Source organism: Lithobates pipiens, unplaced genomic scaffold, assembly GCF_037356315.1.
Source record: "Lithobates pipiens isolate NorthernLeopardFrog02 unplaced genomic scaffold, aLitPip1_a1.2 Scaffold_8, whole genome shotgun sequence".
NCBI lineage: Eukaryota > Metazoa > Chordata > Amphibia > Anura > Ranidae > Lithobates > Lithobates pipiens.
The window spans coordinates 338,871,822-338,898,565 of record NW_027507903.1 but is presented as its reverse complement, the minus strand read 5'-3'; the positions used below and the strand labels follow the sequence as shown (position 1 = coordinate 338,898,565).

Below are 26,744 nucleotides of genomic sequence, written 5' to 3'. Positions count from 1 at the left end.
TTAACTAACCCCAAAATGAAACACCTTTATCCTCACCATATGCTCATTATTTGATTCCAATGTGTAACCCTAGTCCTCCAACTATAAAGCGGAACTAAACTCACTCTATCAACATTATCTTGAATCCTTATTCTACTAGCATTATTAAATATATAGGAAAGGATATCATTATTTGTTTTAAAAAGGTGGTAAACTCTTGGAACCCCCCCCCCCCCCCCCCGCAAAAAAAAATTCATGCAAGATAAAAGGCTTAATGAGCTAGTATACATCGCATACTAAATCATTATGATATACTTACCTTAGTACGAAGACATCCAGCGGCGCTCACACACCGCTGAGACGGCTGACATCTTCCCTGGTGTTTCTTTCAGATTCGCATGCCCCGTCACTGAGTGGCCGGGAGCCGTGATGACATGCACGTGAGAGCCGCCGGTGACGGCACAGGACTCTACCTTTAGAGCGCATGCACCAGTGATTTCACTGGCTGCATGTACAGTAAATATCTCCTAAACGGTGCATGTTTAGGGGATATTTATACTACCTATAGGTAAGCCTTATTATAGGCAAAGCATCAGTAGTCGAGTTTACTTCTTCTTTAAGCTTGGAAAACAAAAATTCAGTTGCTTCCTAGTTTCTCGCCTAGGCCAAAATTTTGTCATACATCCCAGTAGTCCTCATGGTCATTTTTTTTCTTTCATCTGGAGGAGAGGCTAAGCACACCCTCATGTCTGCATGCCTGAGCTAATGGCAGATGGATTCCAGGAAGTAAGTGCTACATCAATTATCTGCCCATACTCAAGATGACAGCAGCTAGAAAAGCTAGGGGGTGTTTTCTCAAACAAAATAAAGCATGAAGATATGGATGGATGAGTTTGCTCTAAATATTAAAAATTAATACATTTTCGGCTTGTGGTACTCAGATACAGTTTAGTTCTGCTTAAAACTAACCATTGAAATTAACCCTCAAACCCTTGACCCTACACCTAAACATAACACAGCCCTTACATCACTCTCTAATACAAAATGTAACCCCTGCTTAAAATAGTAAGACCCCCTTCACACTGGGGTGGTTTTCAGGTGCTTTAGCGCTGGACATCTGCCTCTGCTAAGCGCCTGAAAACCGCCCCCCATTCATTTCAGAGGGACTTTTCACACTCGGGCGGTGCGCTTGTGGGATGGGGAAAAAAAGTCCTGCAAGCAGCATCATTGGGGCGGGTTGGTAAAACTGTATACAGCGCTCCCCAAACACCCCTGTCCATTGGAATGAATAGGAGGCATTTTTAAAGAGTTTTAAAAGGGCTGCAAAATGGGAGCGCTCTTTAGAACTAACGCGGCCCCAGTGTGAAAGGGGTCTAAACGATATCCTTGTTCTCCAAAAATAATCCATACACATTCACTACTGAAAGAAGAATTCCAGGTATGGATAATTATATATAGTTACATTGGTCCTGCTTAGACCAATGTAACTTGGCATATACCATACTTGTGGGATCCTCCTAGAAGCTGGAAATCAATGTAGTAGACAATGCTACTAGAGTGATCTCCAATAGTTCCCAGGTCCATGGCAGTGGCTGCCCTGCTGCATTGTGAACACAGAAGATCTATGCCTTTTCTCAATGAATGCAAAGTGTTCTCTGATTGCACAAGGTGAAAAGCGGAGCAGTATCGTCACGCTCTCCCACCTTGTCCAATTAGAGAACAGTTTGCTTTTTTTTCTTTTTAGCTTTGGACAGGGTGAAGGATTAAGACACCAGTCAGGTATTTATTGCTGTCTGTGTCCCCACTAGGGAGTTTCACCCGCTCGGTTATGTTTCCTTTTATCAACGAAAGTGGAAGTAAAAGAGTGAAAAGTGAAAGAAAAAGCTAAATTTTGGGTTATCACTAAAAAAGGAATAGAGGGGAAATCTTGCAACAGAGACTAATTATGGTGATTTTGGTGACAATCAGGGATTCCCTCACTTTGGAGGGATTTTCTCTCCCTTCCTGTTTTGGCTATGAGGCAGGAAGTGAAGAACAATCTTCCCAATGGGACACAGATGGCAAAAAAAATACAAACTGACAGAGGTTGTTCCCTTTAGTTCTATTTTAAGTCCACGGGAGCCTCATATCAATACAACCTAAACAAAAGAATATGTTAATTTGTACATTCAAACAATGTTTAGCTGTTGACTGTTACAAGTCAGATGGCCCCTTAACAATTCATGAATGATGTTTTTTCGATTATATAACAACATTTTTGGCCAGAAATCATGCTGCAGTAAAAACAAACAGCTGTCGGTAGATGACCACATTTTTTTATTTTTATTTTTTTTTTGAACAAAAAAAATTAAACTAAGACTACACCCAGCTTGCAAAACGTACTGTTTTCATATAATACAAGTATACAAAGACACAACTAATGTGACTTGTGTGGAATTGCAGTACCAAACAGGGTGTGAGTGTTTTATAGATACAGCAGCCCTAGGGAATGACAACAACAAAATGAACGTGTCACTAGGGACAAACTCACTACACTAGAGTAATCTAGTTCCTAGCACGTTCCCCACTACAGGCTGATTGACTGGCCTGCGAGGCCTGACCCCACATTCACCAGCCCTAACTGCTAAACAGTGCCATGAAGAATAGATTTTGTATCAATATTAATGGTAAAGGGAATTAATTATCTAAATATGTGATGTATTTTTTATATTTGTAGTACATTTAAAGCTAACATTTTTGGGTAGAGTGGTGAGGGGTTAGAATCCCTATCAGGTTTGTATTGCAATCTGTGTGCGACTTTAGGGGATTCTCCCCATTTATTTGTCCTAATAACCACTGGCCCCGGGACTAAAGCAAGTGTAAATACAAGTTCAAAATTTTAAGTATACTACAAAGACCATAATGTCAAACATTCTCAATCGCATATACTAGAAGATAAAAAATGCATCTGTTCTGATGAAAATAAAAGACTTAAGAAGGTTAGTTACACATATGGATAGTACTGCAAAGTCAAAAGAGCACATAAGGCCCAATCCACAAGGCTTTATAGAAGAATCTTACTGTTAGCCATGTGACTTTCATTTTCAAAGCTCATTGGACGGTCACTTTTTAGAAAATGTGCACAGTAAAACCTAACCACACTCCAGCTATGACCCACAATAAGACTATGTCTTATGGGCCTTGCTAAAGGACTGGCCACCATGGTAGCATCAAGAATGCTATTAAACCTACCATTTAACTATGCAAGGAAATCATCATCCTAAAATGGAAAAGCCTTGATCCTCTTACTTTATCTTCATGGAGAGCTCTGACAAATTCATCTCTACATTTTTCAAAGGTGACTAAGCTACCAGAGGTAAAGCAGACACGTTTGGATGGGATGGCTAGCTTCTCTACATGGGGGAGGGGATTTACTAAAACTTCAGTGTGCAAAATCAGGTGCAGCTCTGCCAAGAAACCAATCAGCTTCCAGGTTTTAGCCCTGGTTCACACTGGAGCGTTTTGACATGTTAAATCGGCGGCAATTGCCACATCTGCGGTGCTGCACTGATTTCAAAAAGTAGTTTCTGTACCACTTTTTGCGAATTCGTGCTGCGATTTACATTGACATCTGTGCAGAAACCTGCACAGATGTCTCTGAAATCGCAGCCGGAATCGAATAGACATGCGGGAGTGAAATCGCGCGAGTTTAGCTGAACTCGCACAGCTTTATTCCCGCAGCTCAGCGTGAACCTTGGCTGACTGTCAAAGTTTAATTTCAACAAGCTGAATTTAGAAGCTGACCATGCACAGCTGCATCAGATTCTCAGTGCTCCAGTTTTAGTAAACCTTGCCTAAGCCACCAGGTCTGGATGGGATGGCTAGCTTCTCTACACATCTCTAACTATGATAACTCACCTACTTCCTTGAAAGTACACACCAAACTAATGTTAACACTGGACACACTTTTAAATACTTAACAGACGCTGACAAAGCTTCTTGTCAATGAGTTTACTGTATATATAAGTGCTAAGCCACAAGCAAGATGCACGACTTGCAAAATTTGAAGTTTGAGCCGCTGTTCTCTGCAAATTACAGTAGCTAAGGGGAGCCTAGAAAACAATTAAAGAGAAGCCACAGCTCCATATGCTGGTTGGATATGAAACTATAGATCAGGCTTCACTAAATGGCAGACCGCGGTCCGGATCCAGACCAAATCACTGTCCCATCCGGACAGCCAAAGTCCTGCCATATAGCCATTTAGGAGATGATTTTTTTCTCCCTGCCTCCGCTGCTGTCACTATCACAGCAGAGCGCGAGGAAAGACAGTTCTGCACACATGGAGCAGATGGAGGCGGGAGCTGCCAGAATTAACTTTCCATATATGCAGGGGGCCTAGGGACACTGATGTAAGGACGGGATTGTGATGTGAAGAACCCCAGTCATCACAAAAACATACGATTCGGACCTCTGCTGGCTCATACAGTTTGTAGTGTACATAGATTTGCAAAACAATGGGATAAAGGAATATTCCTGAACTTTGTTTTATCTCATGGTTACTGTGAAATTGTGTGAATGGATCAATGCAGTGCATGCTATCTCAGCTTGCAGAGCTTAGATTCATTGAATGAGTTTACCAAAAATGTAAATATTGCAGACTATACAGCCTCATGGTACATAACTAATCTCCATTTCCTGCTGAATAAACTAAATTATTAAAATGCACCTTAAATAGATTTTTACTCCAAAAGCATGTTAATAAAATAAATTTGATATTTTTTTTTTATCTATTTAAATGAAAAAAAAAACTTTTTTTTTTTTTTAAATCATTGATTTGTATCCACCCTGCATGTGACTGTGTTATTAAACTAGTCATAAATCCATTAAAATGTGGTTTCTACATAACTGCATATCAACACAATGTTGCATAGGATAATGGCACATGTGTTCTAATAATCCCTAACGGGTTCAAGCAAAGTAACAATTATTGCTTCTGCTTTCATTATTCGGGCATACGAGACAAACCGCATCATCAGTGCCTGCTTCTCTGTGACATCATTTGCTTGTCAGGTTCAAAGCTGCTAAGAGGTTATTCAACTGGCTAAAATACCAGTTAACTCAAAATTTTTACTTTTTCCGCCAGGAGTTTGTGGCCACTGTTCTTAAAGTTACGTGGTTCATTTCAGGTTTTGGATCTATAAAACAATTCATTTACTTTTGAACACTGTGGAAGCACACAAGCAGCTAAAAGCAGGGCAATGATTACTGACAAAACCTAAGGCCCCTTTCACACCGGAGCAGCAAAGCATTGCTATCTTTAGCGGCACTTTCTGAACGTTTTTGCAGGGATTTTCTGCCACTAGAGGGGCGCTTTTACACAGACTGCAGGGGAGCTGTTTTTCAGGCGCTTTACAGGCGCCATTTTTAGCCCAAAAGCGCCTGAAAACACCTCAGTGTGAAAGGGGTCTAAGGCACTTCTATGAACTTACATTTTTACTGACAAGAGACAGGACTGGCAGATCCCACACTGGACAGTATAGCAGGGAAGGTTTTTGCACCCATCATGGGATTTCAGTAAAAAAAAAAACAATGGTTTGCAAGAAAGGCAGTCGCTTAGCTTTTCATTTGTGCTGAGAGTACAGCTTCACTACAGCAATGCTTTTCCTTCATAGTGGCAGTAGAAGGAAGCAGATATGCATGAAGTGTCTTACACCAGTCATATACTGTATCTTTCCATTATCATGATCATTTAAAATGGCATTTAACTTTTATCTATATGATATTTACGGTAGTTGCCAGTTCAACTAAGCGGGGCTTGACCTCTTCATTAAGGGGGTGGGGGGGGGGGGCACTACATTTATAATTCCTAAAAAATGAAATTCAAAATAACTTAAAAAGGGTTGTAAAGGCAGAAGATTTTTTTTATCTTAATGCATTCTATGTCCACAAGTGTCTTAGCCATTTGAGATTCTCCTTCCTGATGGGCTGAGACACAGCAACGGCACCATTGGCTCCCGCTGCTGTCAATCAACATCAGCTAGCCAATCAGGAGAGAGAGGGGATGTGGCCGGGTCAGGGCTCCGTGTCTGAATGGACACAGGGACCTGTGACTCAGCTTGGGTGCCCCCATAGCAAGCTGCTTGCTGTGGGGCCAGGATCACAGAAGAGAGATCTGAGAAGAGGAAGATTCGGGCTGCTCTGTGCAAATTTACTGCAACAGAGCAAGTATGTATAATATGTTTGTAATTTTTATCGGGAAAAACAAGCAAGACTTTACAATCACTTTAGCAATGATTTTAAATGAACATGTATTTAACTTTGCTGACTGCTGAAAGAATAATGATTTACAATAAAAAGGGTCCTGAACTGCAGTTGTCCTTCATTGCTCCACTTCACTTACCACTTGAATTGCATCACATTATCAGTTAGACCCCTTTCACACTGCCAGCGTTTTTCAGGCGTTACAGCACTAAAAATAGGGCCCTGCATAGCACCTGAAAAAAGTGGCTCCATTCACTACAGTGTTTAAGCCTGAGGGCTTTCACACTGGAGTGCTGCGCTGGCAGGGCGTCACAAAAAGTCCTGCCAGCAGCTTCTTTGGAGCGGTGAACTCACTGCTCCTCCACCGCTGCTCCCCATTGAAATCAATGGGGCAATACTGCGATTCCGCCGGCAAAATGCTGCTTTTCTGCCGATAGCGGGGAGTTAAAACCTCCCCGCTGTGAAAACGTCAGTAAATTGGCACCAAAAATAGCGTTGCTTTACCGCCAACACCCCCGTGGCTTGGTGTGAAAGCTGTCTTAAAGCTGAATTCCAGGAATTCATTCACTTTGTAAAAAGTGAAGGCCCACTATGAGTTAAGTCCAAGGAGGCGCCTGACATCTCCTGAAGCTCTATTATTTTTGCCTGACACAGCTATTGCTCTGGCAGAACAAACACTAACAGCTCAGACTGTGAGAGCAGAGAGGCATACAGAGCAGATATGCCACCCATCCCCTTTGTTGCTGCCCATTCAGAGAAGCTTTTGTATTTTGTGAACGAGTTCACAGAATACAAAGGCCTCTGTGATTGGGCAAGAGGAGGGTGGGGCAGCAGGCACAGCAGCTGCAACAACTATAATGTTGAAGATCCTTAGACCTGAAATACTGCAATAGCTGTCCTCTGGGACTCCAATAAGACTGTCCGATGTAAAAAAATAAAAATAAATTAAGCACAAGAGATGTCAAGCAGCTCCCTGGACTTAACCTATAGCATGCCTTTACTTTTAACAAAGGAGCTGAATTCCTGGAATACAGCTTTAACCCTTCATAAACCTAACTGCTGAAGCAAAAATTGAATAATATGCATTTGGGTCCAAACAAAATGCAAACAAGCCACTTTTTTGTAGCTCATAAATTGGAAACAGACAACCATATAATCATAAACCAATGAATTAGTAAATCTAAAAGAATAGTACAGGTGACTAACCAATTGGGACACGTGGTTTCTGATCACAAAACTATGTCTTTTTGTCAGAAAGCTCCTTCAACATACTCAGATTGTTATTGAATGCAGGAACCTATGCACAGGCCATCTATTGCAAAAATTAGACCATTTCAGAGTCGATCTGATAATTATTAACCACTGTACAAGGCAAAGCAAAATCCAAATTTCCTATCAATATTTGCTTAGCTATCAAACAGGAAAGATGTGATGTCCTAAAATGTAATGAACTCCATCTTCTACTCTTTTTACAGTCTTCATGCAACCATTTCTATTATTTCCACACCAAGATCTATTGGTTTTGGCCATATGTATGCCTAACCAAATTCAATTAAAAGGTATGAGCCAAGGCTGGTAAAGGGCAATGTTACACTTTATGGACACTTTGAAGTCAAACTGCACCCTTAGACCCCTTTCACAGCGCTAGAAATAGCCTCTGCTAAGTGCCTCTCATTAATTCTACCTTTTCACACTGGGGTGGTGCGCTTGTGGGACAGGCAGCAAGCAGCATCTTTGGGGTGAATTAGGAGCGCTCTATACAGCGTTCCCAAAATGCCCCTGCCCATTGGAATGAATGGGTAGTGCTTTCAAAGCACCTTAAAAGCGCTGAAAACCCCCTTTTATGGGGTTAAAAGCGGCGCAAAACCTGTACCGTGAACGCAGCCGTGGCCCCAGTTTGAAAGGGGTCATACTGGAATGAACATCATTCATACTGGAATTTTCCAGAATACATAGAATGAATAGCATTATTTGTATAGCCAATGCGTTCTGAGAAATTATAGTAATTTATATAAAATATTAAATACCCTTCTCTGCAGTTACTTCAGTTGGGTGGGCACTTTTTATACTAATTTCTATTGCACACTAAGTGCTGTTGGTAAAACATCCCCTTTAGTTTTGAAGGTGAGAAACAATCCCAGCCCTCCTGCTTGTGAGCAACTCTCTAGCAATAAAAAAGACAGCATGTGCTAATCCCACCTTTTGGCACCCTCTGCCTAACCCTCCACATGCCACTAGCGTAAGCTTCGTACACACGATGAGAATATCAGATGAATGCCTTTTTTATTTTTTTATTTTTTGCACGCTAGTCTCATATCGAAAACCAACAGGTTTCTAAAGTTACTAAAATTCTCGTACGACAGAATACACTTTCAGAAGTGATGCAATGTATTGCATTGTAGTGTATTCTTCCGTTTCTGAGCATACGCGGTCTTGCTCACAATTTTTTTTTCCGCATGAATACTACACTGATGAAACGAAAATCGTTTGCGTGGTGTTGTACGACACATTTTTTTATACTTGTCCCTTCAGACAATTTGGCATGAACTCTAGTGCTCGGCTCTCAAACCTGCGTACTAACGATTAGATTATCGGACGATCGTTTCAAAAGCGCTATTTTTAGTCAGATTTTCTCATCATGTATACTAGACATAACAGTTCCGAAATGGTTGCACATTCTGATAGGTGGTGACAAAAGGACTGTCATATGTAAATTCCCCTACTGATGCATTTTTTAAAAGGAATTGTAGGAGCCAATTTCTAACAATTAAAAGTGGGCTTATTTGTGTGTTTGAAGTTTAGCCCCAATAATCAGTAGTCTTAGAGCCCGAAACAAATGGAAATCTTCATGCCTAGAGATCAATAAAATATACTACTAACTTTAAGTTCACAATCATGCCATTACGTCTAGGCCCAAAAACATAACTATAACTGTTCCCATGGCATCGTCTCTATATTTAGTGGAAAATATATCTCAAATCAGATTGTCACCAGACCCACACTTCCTTAGGTGATGGGAATGCTTTAGTAAGCAAATGAATGCTTACTGCCACTCCTTTAAAATTCTCACAACAGCCAAGAGAAAAAAATTGCTATCCAAAGCATTACACGTGTTGTGTACACGCTGCGGGCACTAGGCGATTTCAGTGTTTGGGTCCAAAGTACGCGGCCAGCTGCAATTCACCCAACCAGAAGAAGAAATACAATACACTTATATACACTGTGATACAGTGCTGCAATCTGCCTTCTGCTACAAAAACATTTAGGCTGCATTCACACCTGAATGTTTTCAGCTCATAAAATGCTTGTAAAAAAACAGAAAAAATGCCTGAAAAAACGCCCAACAAGCAAAATCCCATTCATTTTAATGGCACCTGTTCACATCTGAACGTTCTGTCACCTGAAGCAAAACACCTGAAAAATGCCCTAAGCTCAGAAAAGAACACAAGCTTCTTTGGGCAGATCACAGAGGTTTTTCTGCCTTTTGTATTGGTGACCTGAACAAAATCGCAGCAGAAATGCGGCAAAACTGCGTGACTTTGAAACGCTCAGGTGTGAATGCAGCCTTACAGTTTTCATTCCTATGTGCAAATTTGGATATTAACACATACAAGCAAACTGTTTATAAATGTCATTGTAGTCCACGCAGCACAGTATAGGAACTTTTTTTAATTCAAGGCGAATAGCAGAAGATTAAAAAAATAAAAATAATAAGACAATGAGGGCGATTCAATAAGGCATTTACAACACTAGAAGCCAATCAGCTTCTAATTTCAGCTTGTTCAATTAATGTGGAAGTAAAGTCCAAACATAACTAATCTAAACCTATTCTAAGCCTAATCTATCTAACCCTGTAAAGCAAACATCGCTATACTTACCTGTTCTACAGCTGCGGAATAGGCAAGTATAGCTATTTTTGCTTTACAGGGCTAGATAGATCAGGCTTAGAGTTAGTTATGTTTTGACTTTACTGATTGGTTTCTATGCAGAGTTGCACCAGATTTAGCATTCTCCAGTTTTACTAAATCAACCCCATTTCTGGCAGTGTGTAGGTGGTTGGAAGCCTAAATGCACTAAATGCAAGAAAACCCTACAACATTTTCATCATTTGTACCCATGTCTGTGACAAATTTAAGTAGTACTTACATGCAACGCTTTTTTGGGCCCACTAACACCTTCACTGTTAACTAGCGCAGGCCCAATGCAAAAAACAAGGCAAATTTGTCTTGATTACTATGATGCTAGTTTGCACCAATGTATTGAGCTGGTGTGTGATGAAAAAAGTACTTTATTAGTGCTATCATGCTTTTTTTTTTCAGCTTGGTTTGCTGTGGCCGAAAACCACCTCATTCAAAAACTGCTGAGTGACTAGAACTTAAAGCGTTTGTAATATGGATTCTACTCCTTTAAAGCATTTTATACAGCACAGTGCTTTTGCTGTGTAATTTGGACCCCTGTAACACCTAAAAAACCTGGCTGATCCTGCCAGTTTCCCATCTCCCCTCTGGAAACAGACCACGATAATCATAGCTGCTGAGCCCTGTCATCGTGGTCTGTTTGTGTACCTCCGTCACCCACAGCCTGCTCTCTTGCGTTTGTCTCCTCTGTCCCCCCCTCCCCTCTCTGCATGCAGCGCTGCCCCATCCCTCTCCTGCTGCAGGAATATACACTATATTTTAATACTATACTGTGCCCTGCTGTCTGTTTTAGAAAAATAAATCCTCCTTTACTGTATCTCACGGTGGCTCCCTTTGGCCACGGCCACATCTCCTCTCTCCTCTGACATCAGCGGGGAAACCTTGGCCCCGCCCCTTTCTTCTGCAAGACAGGCAGAGAGAAGACAGAGCGGTGACATGAGAGCTGGGAGCCGCAGTGAAATACAGTAAAGGAGGTTTTTCTAAAATAAAACATAAACAGGGGAGCACAGTATTAGGAAACAAAACGGATAGTATTAAAATGTGACAGTGGGTTAACAACCACTTAATTGAAATATTACTAGAGACATTTCATTAAGGTACTAATAAAAAATAACAAACAAAAATAAATATTGCAGTGGGCCAGGATCGGTGCTTCAGCACTGGATGCTCCCAGCACCCACCAACAGCTATACATTCAAAGCAACTAAGTTCACAAATGTGCGTGTGCATGTCGCAGGTACAGCAGCCCATTAATCTGATTGGGCCGCTGTACTCATAAGAAACATGTAGAAAGAAATCCTTGGCTCTTTTTTATAAAAAAAAGCATGCGCTGGTGCCGATGTGTGGGGATGCGATTAATAACACTCCCATGCATCTCCTAAAGAGCAAGAGAACGTCACCAGCACACCTTGGGGTTGATTTACTACAATTGGAGAGTGCAAAATCTGGTGCAGCTGTTCATATAGCCAATCAGCTTCCAGGTTTTCTGTCAAAGCTTAATTGAACAAGCTGAAGTTAGAAGCTGATTGGCTACCATGCATGGCTGCACCAGATTTTTCACTCTCCAGTTTTAGCAAATCAACCCACATAAACCTCCAGAATGGGTTCAAAACCTTATTCAGCGATCACTTTGTTACAGCAGAAGCAATGTTTCAGATCATCGCAGAACCCCTTCATCAGGCGGTGGTCACATGCCTGATGAAGGGGTCCTGAGAGGCTCCGAAGTGTTGCTTGTGCTGTAACAATGTGATCGCTGAATAAAGTTTGACCCATTCTGAAGATCCGTGCTATGCTGGTAACGTTCTCTTGCTCTGACTATCTATGGTTCCAGCAGGTATTCGATGCAGCACCCACTTACATACACAGCCATTTCTACAGGAGAGTGTGCGTTGGGAATAGCGTGTAGGAATCTGCAAAAGAGAAGCGCATTTGTGTGGGGGTCAGGAACGCACGTGATAATGTACTCATTCCTGACCCAAGTGTATCTTGCAACACATTCATAAAGAAGCACTGCCTTATTAGTAATAAGATAAGTGAAGATCATTTTTGATTGTGTACTGCAACATTACTTGATGCCTCAAAAATAAAAATTTAAAACGAAAGTCAAACTTTGAATACTTTCCTATCCTGTGACCTGTTCTTTGGATATTTGCTCTCCTGAAGAGCTATGTCCATTCATATAATCTTTGGCATCCGTCTCTGATACAGAAGTCCTTCAATGCGTGCTGAGGCCCTTACGTCACTGCAGAACACAGTAATGATGTTGGTGGTTGTCTGATAGGATCTCAGCATGCAGCGAGGGACCAGACATGTGGCACACCAGGAAGGGTGTTGAATGCAGAAAATTCTTTGAACAGCATAGTTCATCAAGAGTCTCAGAGCAATGGGCAGCAGAAGAGGAAAGTATCAACAGGCTTCTTTGACAGGGATCTGCTTTTTTTTTTTTTTTTTTTTGCAGTTGTCAGTGTAACTTTAAAAGAAAACTATCCTGAGAGAAATATGGAGGGCGTGATTTGTCGCCTCCTTAAAACGCTAATTGCCTGGCTGCTATGTTGACCCCCTTTTAGCTTTCAGAATTAAAGACACAGCCCAGAAAAAGTATGAAAATCAGTACTTCACATTAGAGCTGCACAATTAATCGCCAAGAATCGTTATCGCAATCTTGACTGAAGTGTTTCACAATTCTTTCTATGCAAAGAATTCTCTCTGCTCTTCTGAAGCCGCAGCCATCAAAAGAAAGGAAGAGAAAAACAGGGCAGTCTGCCAAACATTCTTTATCAGTTGAACTGAAGTATAAACATTGTAACAATTTGTCAATGGAATAGACTGTGTGTAATTGAAAAACTTTTAACCACACACTAAACCTTTTTCTGACATTTGTTGGTTTAAAATAATTTTTTTTGCTAGAAAATTACTTAGAACACCCAAACATTATATATCATGTTTTTAGTAGACATCCTAGAGAATAAAAAACATCCTAGAGAATAAAATGGTGGTTGTTGCAATATTTTATGTCACACTATATTTGCGCAGCGATCTTTCAAATGCAATTTGTATTTTTTTTATTACTTTAATGAATTAAAAAAAAAGTAAATTAAAAAAAACTAACCAGTAATGTTAGCCCTTTTTTTTTTTTGCATAATGTGAAAGCTTTTACGTCGCGAGAATTGTGAGAGAATCGCAATCTTTTTATTCTCAGCAACAAAATTGTGATTCTCATTTTGGCCAGAATCGTGCAGCTCTACTTCACATACTGCATACTTATTTCAGGTCAGTGCATAAAAGTGTTGAAAAGCTGAGAGAGAATTTAGATAGTAGCATTTTTGGAATATTGTCACTTTTAGCTGCATTTCTCCTGTGATGGCTTCATTTTTGGGTAAAGACAATCATCTTCAGTCAAACTGAAACACACCCCTTTGTGGTGCTTTGTACAGTCAAGTCAGATATTGTGATCTGCAGGATTTCAGCCTACACACCATATATATGGCTTCCAGCAGTTTCACCAACTGCATTCCTTAGAGATACAGAGCAATCATATTTTCCAGTAGGAAATAGGAGACGCAAATGTACTCATTAGTAACAGTTTTACATTAATTAGTTCAATTGTTATTCTGTGTAGCAAACAGACAACACGACCTGTTAGTGGTAAACATTACGGTACACATTACATTTTATTAAAGCTCAACTTCAGGTAAATTAAAAATTAACCCTTGCAGTGGGGCAGTGCCCATGCTGTAGAGGTTAATTGCTAGTTTTTGGTCTACGGCAACAATAAAAAGGAATTATACTTACTTGATCCTCAGCTCCGACCCGCAGTTAGACTGGTCGTCACAGCTTCTGCACCCCCTACGCAGGAGGGTCCACCTCCAGATCGGGGGAGAGCAGAAGATCAAGTAATTAAAATGGTTTCTCCTCTCCCCTAGATGAAACAAGCTATTAACCCCTTGTAGAGCGGGCACAGCCTCACTGCAAGGGATATATTTTTTTTTTTTTTATCTTCCTAGACTTTGGTCTTTAAGGCTAGCTTCACACCTGTGAATCTGCATTTTCATGCTTTTTCATGCACTCACTTTGAAGTCTGAGGCCAAAAACACACTGCTGCACCAAGAGCGCCTGCATCTTTTCTCAAGTCACATAGAAGTCGTTGCATAGATGTGAACAGGCCCCACTGACAAAAAGGTGTGAATGACTAGTCAGCCAATCAATCCATGATGGTGGTCTATTCTGAGAATATAGCTATAACTGATGTCCAGCAGTGATCGTCACACATAATCATTGTCTAAGCAGACAGCCACGGATATCAGGGGTCGGACTTAGTGTTGTTACAATGCAAGACACTGCTTACTCTTTACTGAAGTGCCACAAAATGGACACTTTGTTCAAGTCTCTGTCTCATAGTAATGAAGTGACATGCAATACAGTCAGTTACCACAACATAACTCACCTCAATACAGACTTGATAAATATAAGACACATAAAAAACAATTGTATTCTACATGCCCTTGCATTGAGCCTGTGATGATTTGCATAGAGAATGTATTTGCAAGCCCTTATAATTCTACACCCCTAACAGAAGTGAATACCAAGTCCTGATATAAACAGTAGTAGTGGCGAGTTACCCATTTTTTTTTTTGTGCCTAAAAATAACAAACCTGTTATACTTACCTGCCCTGATCCTCCATCCTCCTCTTCTCTAATCCCTCTTCGGCTCTCCTGTCCCCCCCCCCCCCCCTTGACGAGTGCTCCCACAGCAAGCAGCTTGGTATGGGGCAACCGAGCCGCAGCTCCGCATGTCCATTTAGACACGGACCCCCCAGCTAGGCCCACCCCCTCTCACCTCATTGGCTCACTGACTTTAATTGACAGCTGCAGGAGCCAATGAGGAGGAGCATCCCGGGCAGCCGAGTCTCTCCCTCAACATCACTGGATAGAAATTGGCTCAGGCAAGAATTAAAAGGGGGGGGGGGGTGTCTGATGCACACAGAAGGTACATATATATACTGTGGCACAATGCCTCTCCTGGGAAAAATCCTGTATGTGTATGTCCTACCCTTTTTCAGCTACCAGAGGGCGCACGTGTGCATGAACGCCAGCACGGGGATTTGTGTAAACACACAAATCTCTGTGCTGTCAGAGGAGAGGAGCCATATAGTTTGCTTCTACTAAGTAGGAAAAACAATATGTCTCCTCTCCTAGTCAATCCTATCCCCATACAGTTAGAACACACAATTAACCCCTTGATCGCCCCCCTATTGTTAATCCCTTCCCTGCAAGTGACATTTACACAGTAATCAGTGCATTTTTTCAGCTCTGATCACTGTATAAATGTCAATGGTCCCAAAAAAAAGTGTCAAGTCTCCAATTTGTCCATCGCAAAGTCGCAGTACCGCTAAAAATCACAGATCACCGCCATTACTAGTAAAAAAATAAAAAACGCCATAAATCCCATAGTTTGCAGACACTATAACTTTTGCTCAAAACCAATATACACTTACTGCGATTTTTACAAAAAATATGTACAAGGATATATATTGGCCTAAACTGATTTTTTTATTATTTGGGGGATATGTTTATTATAGAAAAAATACCGTTTTTTTTTTTTTTTTTAAATTGTCACTCTCTTTGTTTATAGCGTAAAAGATAAAAACCGCATACATGCTCAAATACCACCAAAAGAAAGCTTTGGGTACAGCAAACAACCACACAATTGTCAGTTAAAGCGACACAGTCCCTATTTTGTAAAAAGTGCTCTGGTCAGGAAGGGGGTAAAATCTTCCAGGGCTGAAGCGGTTAATGCATTATATATAGCACAGTGCTGTGTGATATGGCCCCCTGTAACACCTGTAATACCTGGCTGATCCTGCCTGCCTATACCCTCCCCCCTTGTAAACTGACCATGGTGTATCATGGCTGCTGAGTCCTTACACGGTTTACGTGCCTCCATCATCCACAGCTCTCCTGTCCTCTATATACTTCTGTGTCCTCCTCCCTCCTCACCTGTCCCTGTGTCAGTGCCAGCCCCCTCGGCTCCTGCTGCTCTCATAACTTTTAAAAGTTAAACAAGTCTCTCTGTGTTCTAATAACAAGTGCTCCTGTCTGTGTGCTTTATTAACCACTTAAGGACTGAGCCTCTGAGATTTGTTGTTTACAAGTTAAAAACATTTTTTTTTGCTAGAAAATTACTTAGGACCCCCAAACATTATATATATATATACATATATATATATTTTTTTTTTTTTTTTTTTTTTTTTTTTTTTTTTCTAACATCCTACAGAATAAAATGAAGGTCGTGCAATACTTTCTGTATTTGCGCAGCGGTCTTACAAGGGCACTTTGTTGGAAAAAAAATTCACTTTTTTGCATTAAAAAAATAAGACAACAGTAGAGTTAGCCCAAATTTTTTTATATTGTGAAAGATAACGTTACACCAAGGAAATTGATACTCAACATGGCAATGCTTCAAAATTGCGCCCAGTCATGGAATGGTGAAAAACTTTTACCTTTAAAAATCTCCATAGGCGACATTTTAAAATAAATTCTACAGGTTGCATGTTTTTAGTTACAGAGGAGGGCTAGTTATTGCTCGTTCTACCGACCGCAGTGATGCCTCATGTGTGGTTTGAACACAGTTTTCATATGCAGGCGCTACTCACGTATGTGTTCGCTTCTGCGCGCGAGCTTGGCGGGACAGGGCACGTTTAAAAATTAAAAAATGTTTTCTTATTTATTTTATTTTTACACTGTTCTTTAAAAAAAATAAAATAAATTAAAAAAAAGCGTCACTTTTATTACTATTACAAGGAATGTAAACATCCCTTGTAATAGAAAAAAGCATGACAGGTCCTCTTAAATATGAGATCTGGGGTCAAAAAAGACTATAGATCTCATATTTACACTAAAATGAATAATTTGAAGAAAAAAAAAAAAATGGCCCTTTAAGAGCTATGGGCGGAAATGACATTTTGACTTTGCTTTCGCCCTGCAATGGTATGGAAAAGGGTGGGGGCCATCTTCCTCTCAATCGTCTCCATACCCAGCAAGGACAAGAATCGAATCGCCTCCGCCGCTACCGACGGCTCCAGAAAGCGGCAGAGGGCACTGGGCCCCTCTCCCCGTGGATAAAAGTGATCTTGCGGGAAATCCACCACAGAGACCACTGTTATTGGAAACTGGACCGCCCACTGAAGAAGAGGATACCGGGGCTGCCATAACAAAGATATCCTTCTTCAAAGTAAGGACGTATATCGGTGTGCGGTGGTCCAGAAGTGGTTAAAAAAAAAGCCTCCTTTACCATATATAACAGCGGTTCCCCACTATCACGTGAAGGCCAGCTCTCTATCTCTCTCCTCTCCTCCTTGCATCTTGGCTGACATCAGTGGAGGGAATCTCGGCCCCGCCCACTGCATCTGTCAGCCCAGCAGAGAAGAGACACGACCGGTGACGCGATCGCAGGGAACCTGTTGTGAAACAAGGCAATAATAAAACACACAGACAGGAGCTTTTGTTATTAGAACACAGAGGGGCTTATATAGAGTTATGGAAGTGTGTTATCAAACACTTTAATGCATAGAATGCATTAAGACAAAAAAAAACAAATGCCTTTAGGGCCGGTTCACACAGCGAGCCGCGGCGAGGCGTCTCTGACTTACCTCGCCGCGACTTGCGGGGAGCTCAGCGGCGACTTGCAGAGGACTTCTGCATAGAAGTCAATGCAAGTCGCCCCCGAAGTCGCCCCGAAGTAGTACAGGAACCTTTTTTCTGAGTCGGAGCGACTCGAGTCGCTCCTCTCAGAACGGTTCCATAGTACTGAATGGGGGCGACTTGCGGGAGCGAGGCGAGGCGAGCCGTGTCGCCTCGCCTCGCGTCGCAGTGTGAACCGGCCCTTACAATCACTTTAAAGGCCTGCGACTTTTTAGTTTGAAGAAAAGGAAATGAGACCAGTAATAATAGCAAATTAGTATAGCATTATTGTATTATTATACTGCATAATTTCTATTTATTAATGAAACTGCAATTGATTTAGGGCCTTATTTTTGATGTAAAGACATGTGATATAGTAGTTAGCCTAGTAACTGCACCTTTGAGAGGGGTGGTGTCTACTAACAGAGGAATACAAAGAGTAGACACCTGGATATACCTACTATTAACAATGAGTAGCACTTTGAAAGTGGTTGTGAAGGGAGATGTTTTTACCTTAATTCAGGGTGGAAAAAATCAATGATTTTAAGAAAATAATAATAATAATAATAATAATAATAATAATAATAATAATATGTTGTTGTTTTTTTAAATTTAAAATTGGATTATTTTGATTTTTTATAAAAAAAAAAAAAAAAAAAAGTTAAAATCTAAATATAGTTCTCCTATTTAAGATACATTAATAATTTTTTTTTTTTAGCATTAAATGGAGCTTAAAGCATGAGGCTGTATATTCTGCAATATTTACATTTTTGGTAAACTCGTTCAATAAATCCAAGCTCTGAAAGCTGAGATAACATGCACTGCACTGATGCATTCACACAATTTAATAGCAACCATGAGATAAAACAAAGTTGAGGAATATTCCTTTATCCCATTGTTTTGCAAATCTATGTACACTACAAACTGTATGATTAAATCGGTTCTGATTTTACTAATTTGACAGCTTATTATTCCAGCTAGGAAACCCTCACTTGGTTTGCAAATATTAAAGATTCTAACTACCAGCAAGAATGAGTCCTTACATTTAAATAGCACCTGTAATTTCAGATCCATCATGGCAGTGCCTGTTAGTAGTCATACACTCAGCAGTTGCCGCCATGTCCCTCACCTTGTTGCGTCACTGCCACATCACCAGCTGTCCCATTAAAGTGAATGGGAATGTCGGTGAGTCAACAGAAGGTCAGAGGAGGAGCCGCTGCGGGACAGAGATGACAGTTGCTTTTTAAAAGTTATGATTTAAATCAAGCCTTTTTTCTAGCGCTTTAAATCGACTTGATTTAAATCAAATCCACCCTGCCTTAATGCTTTCTCTGCATTATGGTAAAAAAAATTCTGTGCACAGAATCCCCCAATCCCCCCCCCTTATACTTATCTGAGCCCAATATCGATCTAGTGCTGTGCCTGAGAACAGCCGAACTCTCTCCTCACTGGCCACGAAGGCAGCAGCGAAAGCCATTTGTTCCTGTTAATCACAGCCAATGAGGAGAGAGCGGGGGGGGGGGGCATGCTAAGTGTCTCCGTTGAAACACACAGGTCAGCTCAAGATCGAGCCAGCATGAGTGCCCTAAACCAAGCGGCTTGCTTTGGGGGCAGATGGGGAGGAGCCAGGATTGCAGGTGGGGGACCCCAGAAGAGGAGGATCAAGGCTGCTCTGTACAAAAACCACTGCACAGAGCAGGTAAGTATAACATGTTTGTTATTTAAAAAAAAAAAAAAAAAAAGTTTACAATCACTTTAAAAGATTTGAAGTCTGGTTCCAGATTTACATTAATGTCAGCTGTGACAGCTGGGAATGCCTTTAGAAGAAAAATACCCATTTTGTTATTTTAGCACACACTTGACAATACACTCAATTTTTATGATACTTTCATTGTTCTCCGATTCAGTCAAATAGTAAAGTCAAAAAGGTAAAGCATCTGACATCAAACAGCATAAACTTTACACAAAGCATTCTGCAGACAAAAAGTCTGGTTTTGGTTTCCCAGTACTTCAGTTACAACATCCATGTGTTAGATCAGTAAAGAGCACGTAGAGGGGGGAACATTGATATCCAAGGTCCACCATCCAGGAAATATATATAATAAAAATCAGTATAAGGCTTCATGTACACGGGGAGGTTTTTACAACCTCTCCTGAACGAATTAACTTGACAAAGCATCCAACTGCCTCTGAACGTCCGTTTACCAGCCTTAGGCCTCATGTACACTGCTGCTGGTAAACCAACATTTAGGAGCAGTTGGGCATTTTTTTCAGCTGCCCCTGAACTCTCCTCTATGTTATCTTATAGCAGTACATGTACACAGGGTCGTTTATGGTCATTACTAGGCAGTTGAGTTTAGACGCATTTTGTGGAATGCAAAAAAAAAAAAAAAAACAAAAAAAAAAAAAAAAAAAAAATGTGTTCAGATGGATGTTCAGAGGCATTTGAAATGCCAAATGCCTGTAACAGCTTGTAAACACTGCTAAATGGGGTAACTCACGTTTACAGGCGTTTTTCATTTAAAAATAAAATAAAAAGTGTTTTCTTTACAAACGCTTCTAGACTCAAGCACAGCTAAACACGGCATGTAAACTCAGATAAACAGACTTTTTTTTAGATGCTGGTTTGTATCTAGTTAAGTCGTTCAGGAGAGGTTAAACAACATCCCGTGTACATGAAGACTTATATGATTTTTACTTCTCACCTCTCTATCCAAGGACTAAAAAATTAAGCTTTAGGTCAGCTACAGACAACACGAATCTCAGCTGGTTCAGCAGGGACTGCCTGAGATTCAAACCATGTATAGGCAGGCTGAATGTACCCAAGTTGATAAATCAATCAACTTGGGTATAACCAGTATGTCAGATTTTACATGCAATTACTGCTAGCAGCAGGCCTATTACTAGCAGCTGTGTTCATGGGAGGGGGGATTACCCTGTCAACACTTTCTGTGTTGATGGGGAAATCAAGCTAATTTCTTTCCTGCAACCCATGAATCACTGATGAGAACAAGCAGGAAGCTAACAAAGTTAGCCTGACCATACATTATACAATTTTCTTATTCAATTTCCTTTAGATTCACCTTCAACCATGTAGTGCAAAGGCCTGCCTGATTGCCTGCCTAAAGTGTTCAGGTTTGACCTCATATTCCATGGCTTTGGTAAATCTAAAGGAAAACTGTACAAGAAAATGGTATAATGTATGGCCAGAGTTGAGTAAACCTCCTGATCTGCATACTCGGTACTGGTCAATAACTCGGAAAGCACTTCAGGTACTGGATCAACATAATAAATAAGCATTTACAGGAAAACTTATTGATGTCAACTAATACAGCTTCCCTTTTAGAACACTTTTTTAGACCTTGATTGTTGTTAGGAAACGTTATAATGTTTTAGGGCTTTCTGGTGTAACAGTCCTATATGTCTCTCTTAATGATGCAAGTACTTTAGCAACAGAAACTTCCAATATTGCGTAGATGCTGATATTTTTAGAATTTCCTCTAAGGGCTGATAGAAACACCTAATGCTTTTGGAGGTACAGTGTAATAATACATATATATTATATAAGGAAAATCGTCTCAGATTGTGTTATTGAGTCGGTTCATGAAGTTAAAGGAAAATTTTTGGTGCTAGATCTTTTTATGTGATTAAGTGTATGAAGAAATAATACTTCAATAAAGCTTTAAAACCACCCAAAAAAAAAAAATAAAAAAAAAACATATATAAATTCATAGTAACTGAATAGTTTGGTAGCCAAGAATTTCAAAGAGCCAACCTGCCCCATAAATATAATCGTAAAGGTTGATTGTTAGCAAAGTGCAGAGTCAACGTATTACGTTTATTCTGCCAAAGCACTCCTAAAAGAAGCAGCCGGAGAAAACAAACAGCTCGCTGCACATTTTATATGCAATCTCCCCTGTGTAATATTAACCAATTCTGAAATTAAACCAAGCGACAACATCAATTTGTACCAGAACATTACACTGGAAGTTTACCAGGTAAAAACACCACTCGGGAAATTTAACCCCATCCCTGCTGGGAGGAGAACAAGTACAGAAAACAGCAAGAACAAAAGATCGTATCTATTCACAACACCATTAGAGTATTTCCTCTTCAAAATGGTACACATAATCAGCGATAAATGATTAAAATATGGGCCAAAATTAACCCTTTGGTAAACCTGGCAATATTTTACACCATTCACCACACAGGTATTACAAGACTGTCAGCAACTTTTTACAACAACTCATGCACCCACTGTAGAAATGCCATTAAATGCATTTACAGCAATATTTTCCCCCAAGCACATTTTTAGTCAAACAAAAAAAAGAAACAAATTGATAAAACAAAATGTACAAAATACAAATACAAAATAACAGAAAAAAAAATAACAATGATTTACCTTGAATAGCCATTGGAAAACATGGGCCTGTTTTGATAGGTTATATTCCCTGGTGAAGCAATGCTTTCATTCCCAGACCCATGGCACCTATTCCAGGCTTCGGCAATAGAAGGCAGAGGTGGGCCCAAGGTAAAAACTGGCTTCTGATCCGACTGCAGAGAAAGTGGGGAAGTGTTCAAGTCATAGTGGTACATCTGTCCCCCTGAAGTGCTGACACCATGCACAGATATGGCTGATGTTTTGTTACCAAAGAGGCTAGATCCAGAAAAATGGCCACCGCAATAAACGGGACTAAACTTTTCCTGCTTTACTACTCCAGGAGTACACAGCTCTATAAAGTCATCCTTTTCAGTCTTCACTTGAGACAACTGTATTTCAGTACTCTGCAGTACTAAGTCCCTTACATGATCACCTATTTTAGATGAGCCCTCTTGAAGAATGAGAGGTTTGCAGTCTTCATTGACTGAATTTGACCTCAAAAGAAAAGGGTCATCAGTGGTCAAAGGAGATAGCAAGTCAACAGCGTCATCTTCAAATAAAGGGTCCAGTGCCCATGGACTACCCTTTAAATCCCTGGGTGACTCTGGGGGCAGATCCAGATCCTGTAAAAGGTCAAAGGTGCTTTGGTCTTTGGAAAACAACTTGTTAGTGCTGCTCCCTTGACCCTGTGCAGAAGCGATTGGCTGGGTTGACAGGTCACATTTAACTCCTTTGTCTTCAAGGCCCTCCTGCACCTTCTCTGGGACAGAAGATTTTGCCTGAAGACTGGCAATGCTCTCTTCGAGCAGCCTAAAGTCAGTTTCTCCGGTTGGGACTCCAAGTTGAGCTTGCTGTGGGTAACCAAGTTCGTTTCCCATTACTTTTGTATCTGGTTCCCCCATATAAAGTCCCATTGAAAGGGAGACAGCCTTGGACAGGTCTGGCTGAGGCACATTACTCAGACCATTAGCTGGATCTACTGTTGTAGGCAGTTCCTGCTGCTGTAGTTGCTGCCGTGTGTCTGGCAATGAAGCAGGTGGGGTTGGACAAGATGTAGAAATGTTCACACAGGCTCCACCTCTATAGCTTGTAAATAAATCGATCACATTCCCTTTCTTGTCACTGTAATGTGCAGTCTTCACAGCCTGAGATCCATTGGGCGGCTTCAATAGGTCTTTGGGATCCATTGGATAGTGATGCCTGGGAGGAGACAAAAAAAAAACCATGAACAAAAAAAAAACTTTTACAGAGAACTTGATTCACCTAGGAATTACGTTTAATACAGCGTGACTGACATACTTCTCTGAACTGTCCCTGCCACAAAGAGCTGGCGATGCATTGTACCATGATGAATAAATCAACCTAATGAGATTATCTGCATTCAATGATATTTCCTTTCTGGATTATTTTAGCAAAAGAATACTACAAGATGATTTTGCTGTGTGCTTTAAAAAAAAAAAAAAAAGAAAAGCAGAATTCATCCTGAAAGGCGAAACTAGTGAGACCTCTTAAAACATTCTTATCCGATCACGTGCAAGCTTATCGTAACCAGAAAAAGTATTAGGTAAGTTTGGAAGCTCCCTGTAAGCGCTTCCTAAAATGCGAGATGCGAGGTTCACCTACAAGGGAGGCACGTTATGTGCTCAAGTGACAGTTAACCATTTCACCACTGGACAGGCACCCTGCAGACACTATCATATCCATTTCTTTTTAAAAAGGAAATACATAATATAAAGTCTCCTCTTCCCACTCAACACTCCTGACTCAAACAGAGCTTTTATCTACAGCTACACATGACTGCAAATCCTGGAAATTATACATTGCATGGGATGAATATTATAGGATTTGCGATGCAAATTGCAACCATCCGCATCCCTCATATTGTGCTTTGCAGTTGTCATGCCAGCCCTGGGTATACGGAATAAGGGGTGCTGTTAAATTGAAAACGGTTGCTAGATTGTTGTCTCTTAGTCTGTATACTTTCTTTTTATCTCTTGTGCGGTTTTCTTATTTTTTTTTTATTTTTTTTCCCATATAACATGCACTTCACATAGTAATATTAGAAAATTATAAAAAAAAAAATAAAAAAAATATAATAATAATATATATTTTTTTGTTACTGCATAATTCTGCGGAGTTCATTCTACACAATTGTTTTTAAGAAATATATATTATACATACATACATACACAGAGAGAGAGAGAGAGAGAGAGAGAGTTTTTTTTTTTACATACAAATACAGTATATATATATATATATATATATATATATATATAGCGTATATCCATCCTCATATGTGTGTGTGTATATATATATATCGTATATACATCCTCATACAAGTACAGTAGATAGATTTGTACCTGCATAATTCTGCTAAGTTTATTCTCAAACAAAAAAATACTATAATATTATATATATATATATTTTATTTTTTTGTGTATGTAAACTGCAGGAAGACACCAAATAATGTAATGTGGGCATTATAAAATAAAAAATAATATGTCCAGTGCACATTGGACAAAATGCATCCATTGTAGGGTTGGCTTCTGCAGACAGCTGGATGGAGATACACATGTGCTTTGAAAGCTAGGAAATGCCCATCTTTATATTATTAGACAATACACAGACACGCATATTTCTATTATGAGACAATATGCATAGACACATATTTAAATTGTTAGAGAAAATAAAAAAATCTATCTGGCATGTAAAACGACTCATTGAAAATAAAGCCTGGTTTTAGTTTTTACCTCTCAAAGTAAGGCAAGAAATGAATATAAAAGAGAAATAGAAATGATTTTGAGGACTGATAACGGAAGTTTTTATTCTGGGAAGAAGTGGGTTGCAAGCTCTTGGGACAAGCTTATCTACGGCAGAGGTGTTGAGCATGGCGAAGCGGAGTGTGACTCGCATTCATCCTCCATCTCAGTATGTATGTTACACGATCCATTAGCTATATAAGTACCACTAATAATAATAATAATTAGAGGAGATCTTGTTTTCTGAATCGAAGCTGAGCCATCACACTGAATGGAGGATATTAGATTTTTGCCCCCACTCTCTCTCTGTCCTCCCACGTGTAACCCTTTCAGCACACGATCCTAGGAGTGAAGTCCCAGCAGCCTTCCTATAGGCCATACGTAGGCTTATTAAATCATAGGCAGCCAAGGAAGAGAATGTACAGTTCAAGGAAGATGAGGATCAGCATGACACACCCACTACTCTCCAGCCCCACGTTGTCATCTGGCACAGGGGTGGCCTGGCAAGGGTTAAGTGGTCTGCCAGGGAAGATGGGAGCTATTAATAAAACATAAAGCAATATTGAATATATTACATGACGTCACCAACTAGTTGGAGCCCCGCCCATTAATCCCTGCTGTCATTACAGAGGAAATAAACAGCCCGGCCTCGTCGAATAGGGGCGACCTATGAGAGACCCCAGAAAAGTCATATGTGGGGGGTCCCCTGTCTGGGTGATGAGCCCCCCGTTCCGATCCCGGGATGGGGGGGGGGGGGGGGGAGCTGTGCAGGAAGTTGCAGTCCCGGGTTTCATAAGAGGCTGTATTAAAGGAAAAGTTGTGTAAAGGGAGAGGGATGATTCACCGCGGCCCCTGGCATGTGCCCAGCACACAGCGACACGGGCTGCCAGCAGATTGCAAGCTCTTGGGCACAGCACACATACCGGCGGGGAAGGCTAGAATGGGGGGCGCCGGCCAGCCGCCCTCCGAAGTTGTGCTGTGAGAAGAATGAGCGGCGTGACCGTGACATGAGTGTCCTTCATTCCCGACATGTCCCCTCCATACATCACATATAAACAAGTTATCGTGACAGGAGGAAGGCGGCTGTGTGCAGGAAGTAAACAGGCGCTGGGCTCAATGTCCTCCCCACACACCCCCTCTCCCGGATACTTACAGCTGGCGGCCTTCAAGCTCCGGGCATGTCTCCGTGCTCCGTCTGGCTGGGTGCCCCTGTGTCGGCTGGCAGCGGCCCGTGTGCGCGGTGCACACAGCAGAGGCGCCCTCGGGGATGGGAGCCGCCTATCCCGGACATACAGGGAGGAGAGACAGAGGGCGGCCGGCGGAGGGGGCTCAGTGTGTGTCTATGTATGTGTGTGTGTGTGTATGGGGAGGGAGACGACACACACTACAGAGCGGGGAACGCTGCAACCTGTTGGCTGCTCAAGGCAACTACAGCCCCGCTCCACACAACACCACTTCTCCTCCTCCTCCTTCTCAGGGCCACACTCTCTTCTCTGTTCCACACTCTTCTCCTCCTCCTCCTTCTCAGGTCCACACACTCTTCTTCTTCTCCTCCTCCTCCTTCTCAGGTCCACACACTCTTCTTCTCCTCCTCCTCCTTCTCAGGTCCACACACTCTTCTTCTTCTCCTCCTCCTCCTCCTTCTCAGGTCCACACACTCTTCTACTCCTCCTCCTCCTTCTCAGGTCCACACACTCATCTTCTCCTCCTCCTCCTCCTCAGGTCCACACTCTCTTCTCTGTTCCACACTCTTCTCCTCCTCCTCCTTCTCAGGTCCAAACTCTCTTC

The 26,744-nt window shown here is 41.1% G+C and overlaps 1 protein-coding gene across 1 annotated transcript in view; it reads right to left on the bottom strand.

Annotated features, from left to right (window-relative positions):
* Positions 1-26,359, bottom strand: part of NR3C1 (nuclear receptor subfamily 3 group C member 1) — a 252,620-nt gene extending 226,261 nt beyond the window's left edge. The window contains exons 1-2 of the mRNA XM_077473094.1: positions 26,110-26,359; positions 22,219-23,397 (exon numbers count right to left, since the gene is read on the bottom strand). Coding sequence (XP_077329220.1) covers positions 22,219-23,384 — 1,166 coding nt within the window. The 5' untranslated portion in view covers positions 23,385-23,397; positions 26,110-26,359. The remainder of the gene's footprint in view (positions 1-22,218; positions 23,398-26,109) is intronic.
* Between the last annotated feature and the right edge of the window lie 385 nt (positions 26,360-26,744).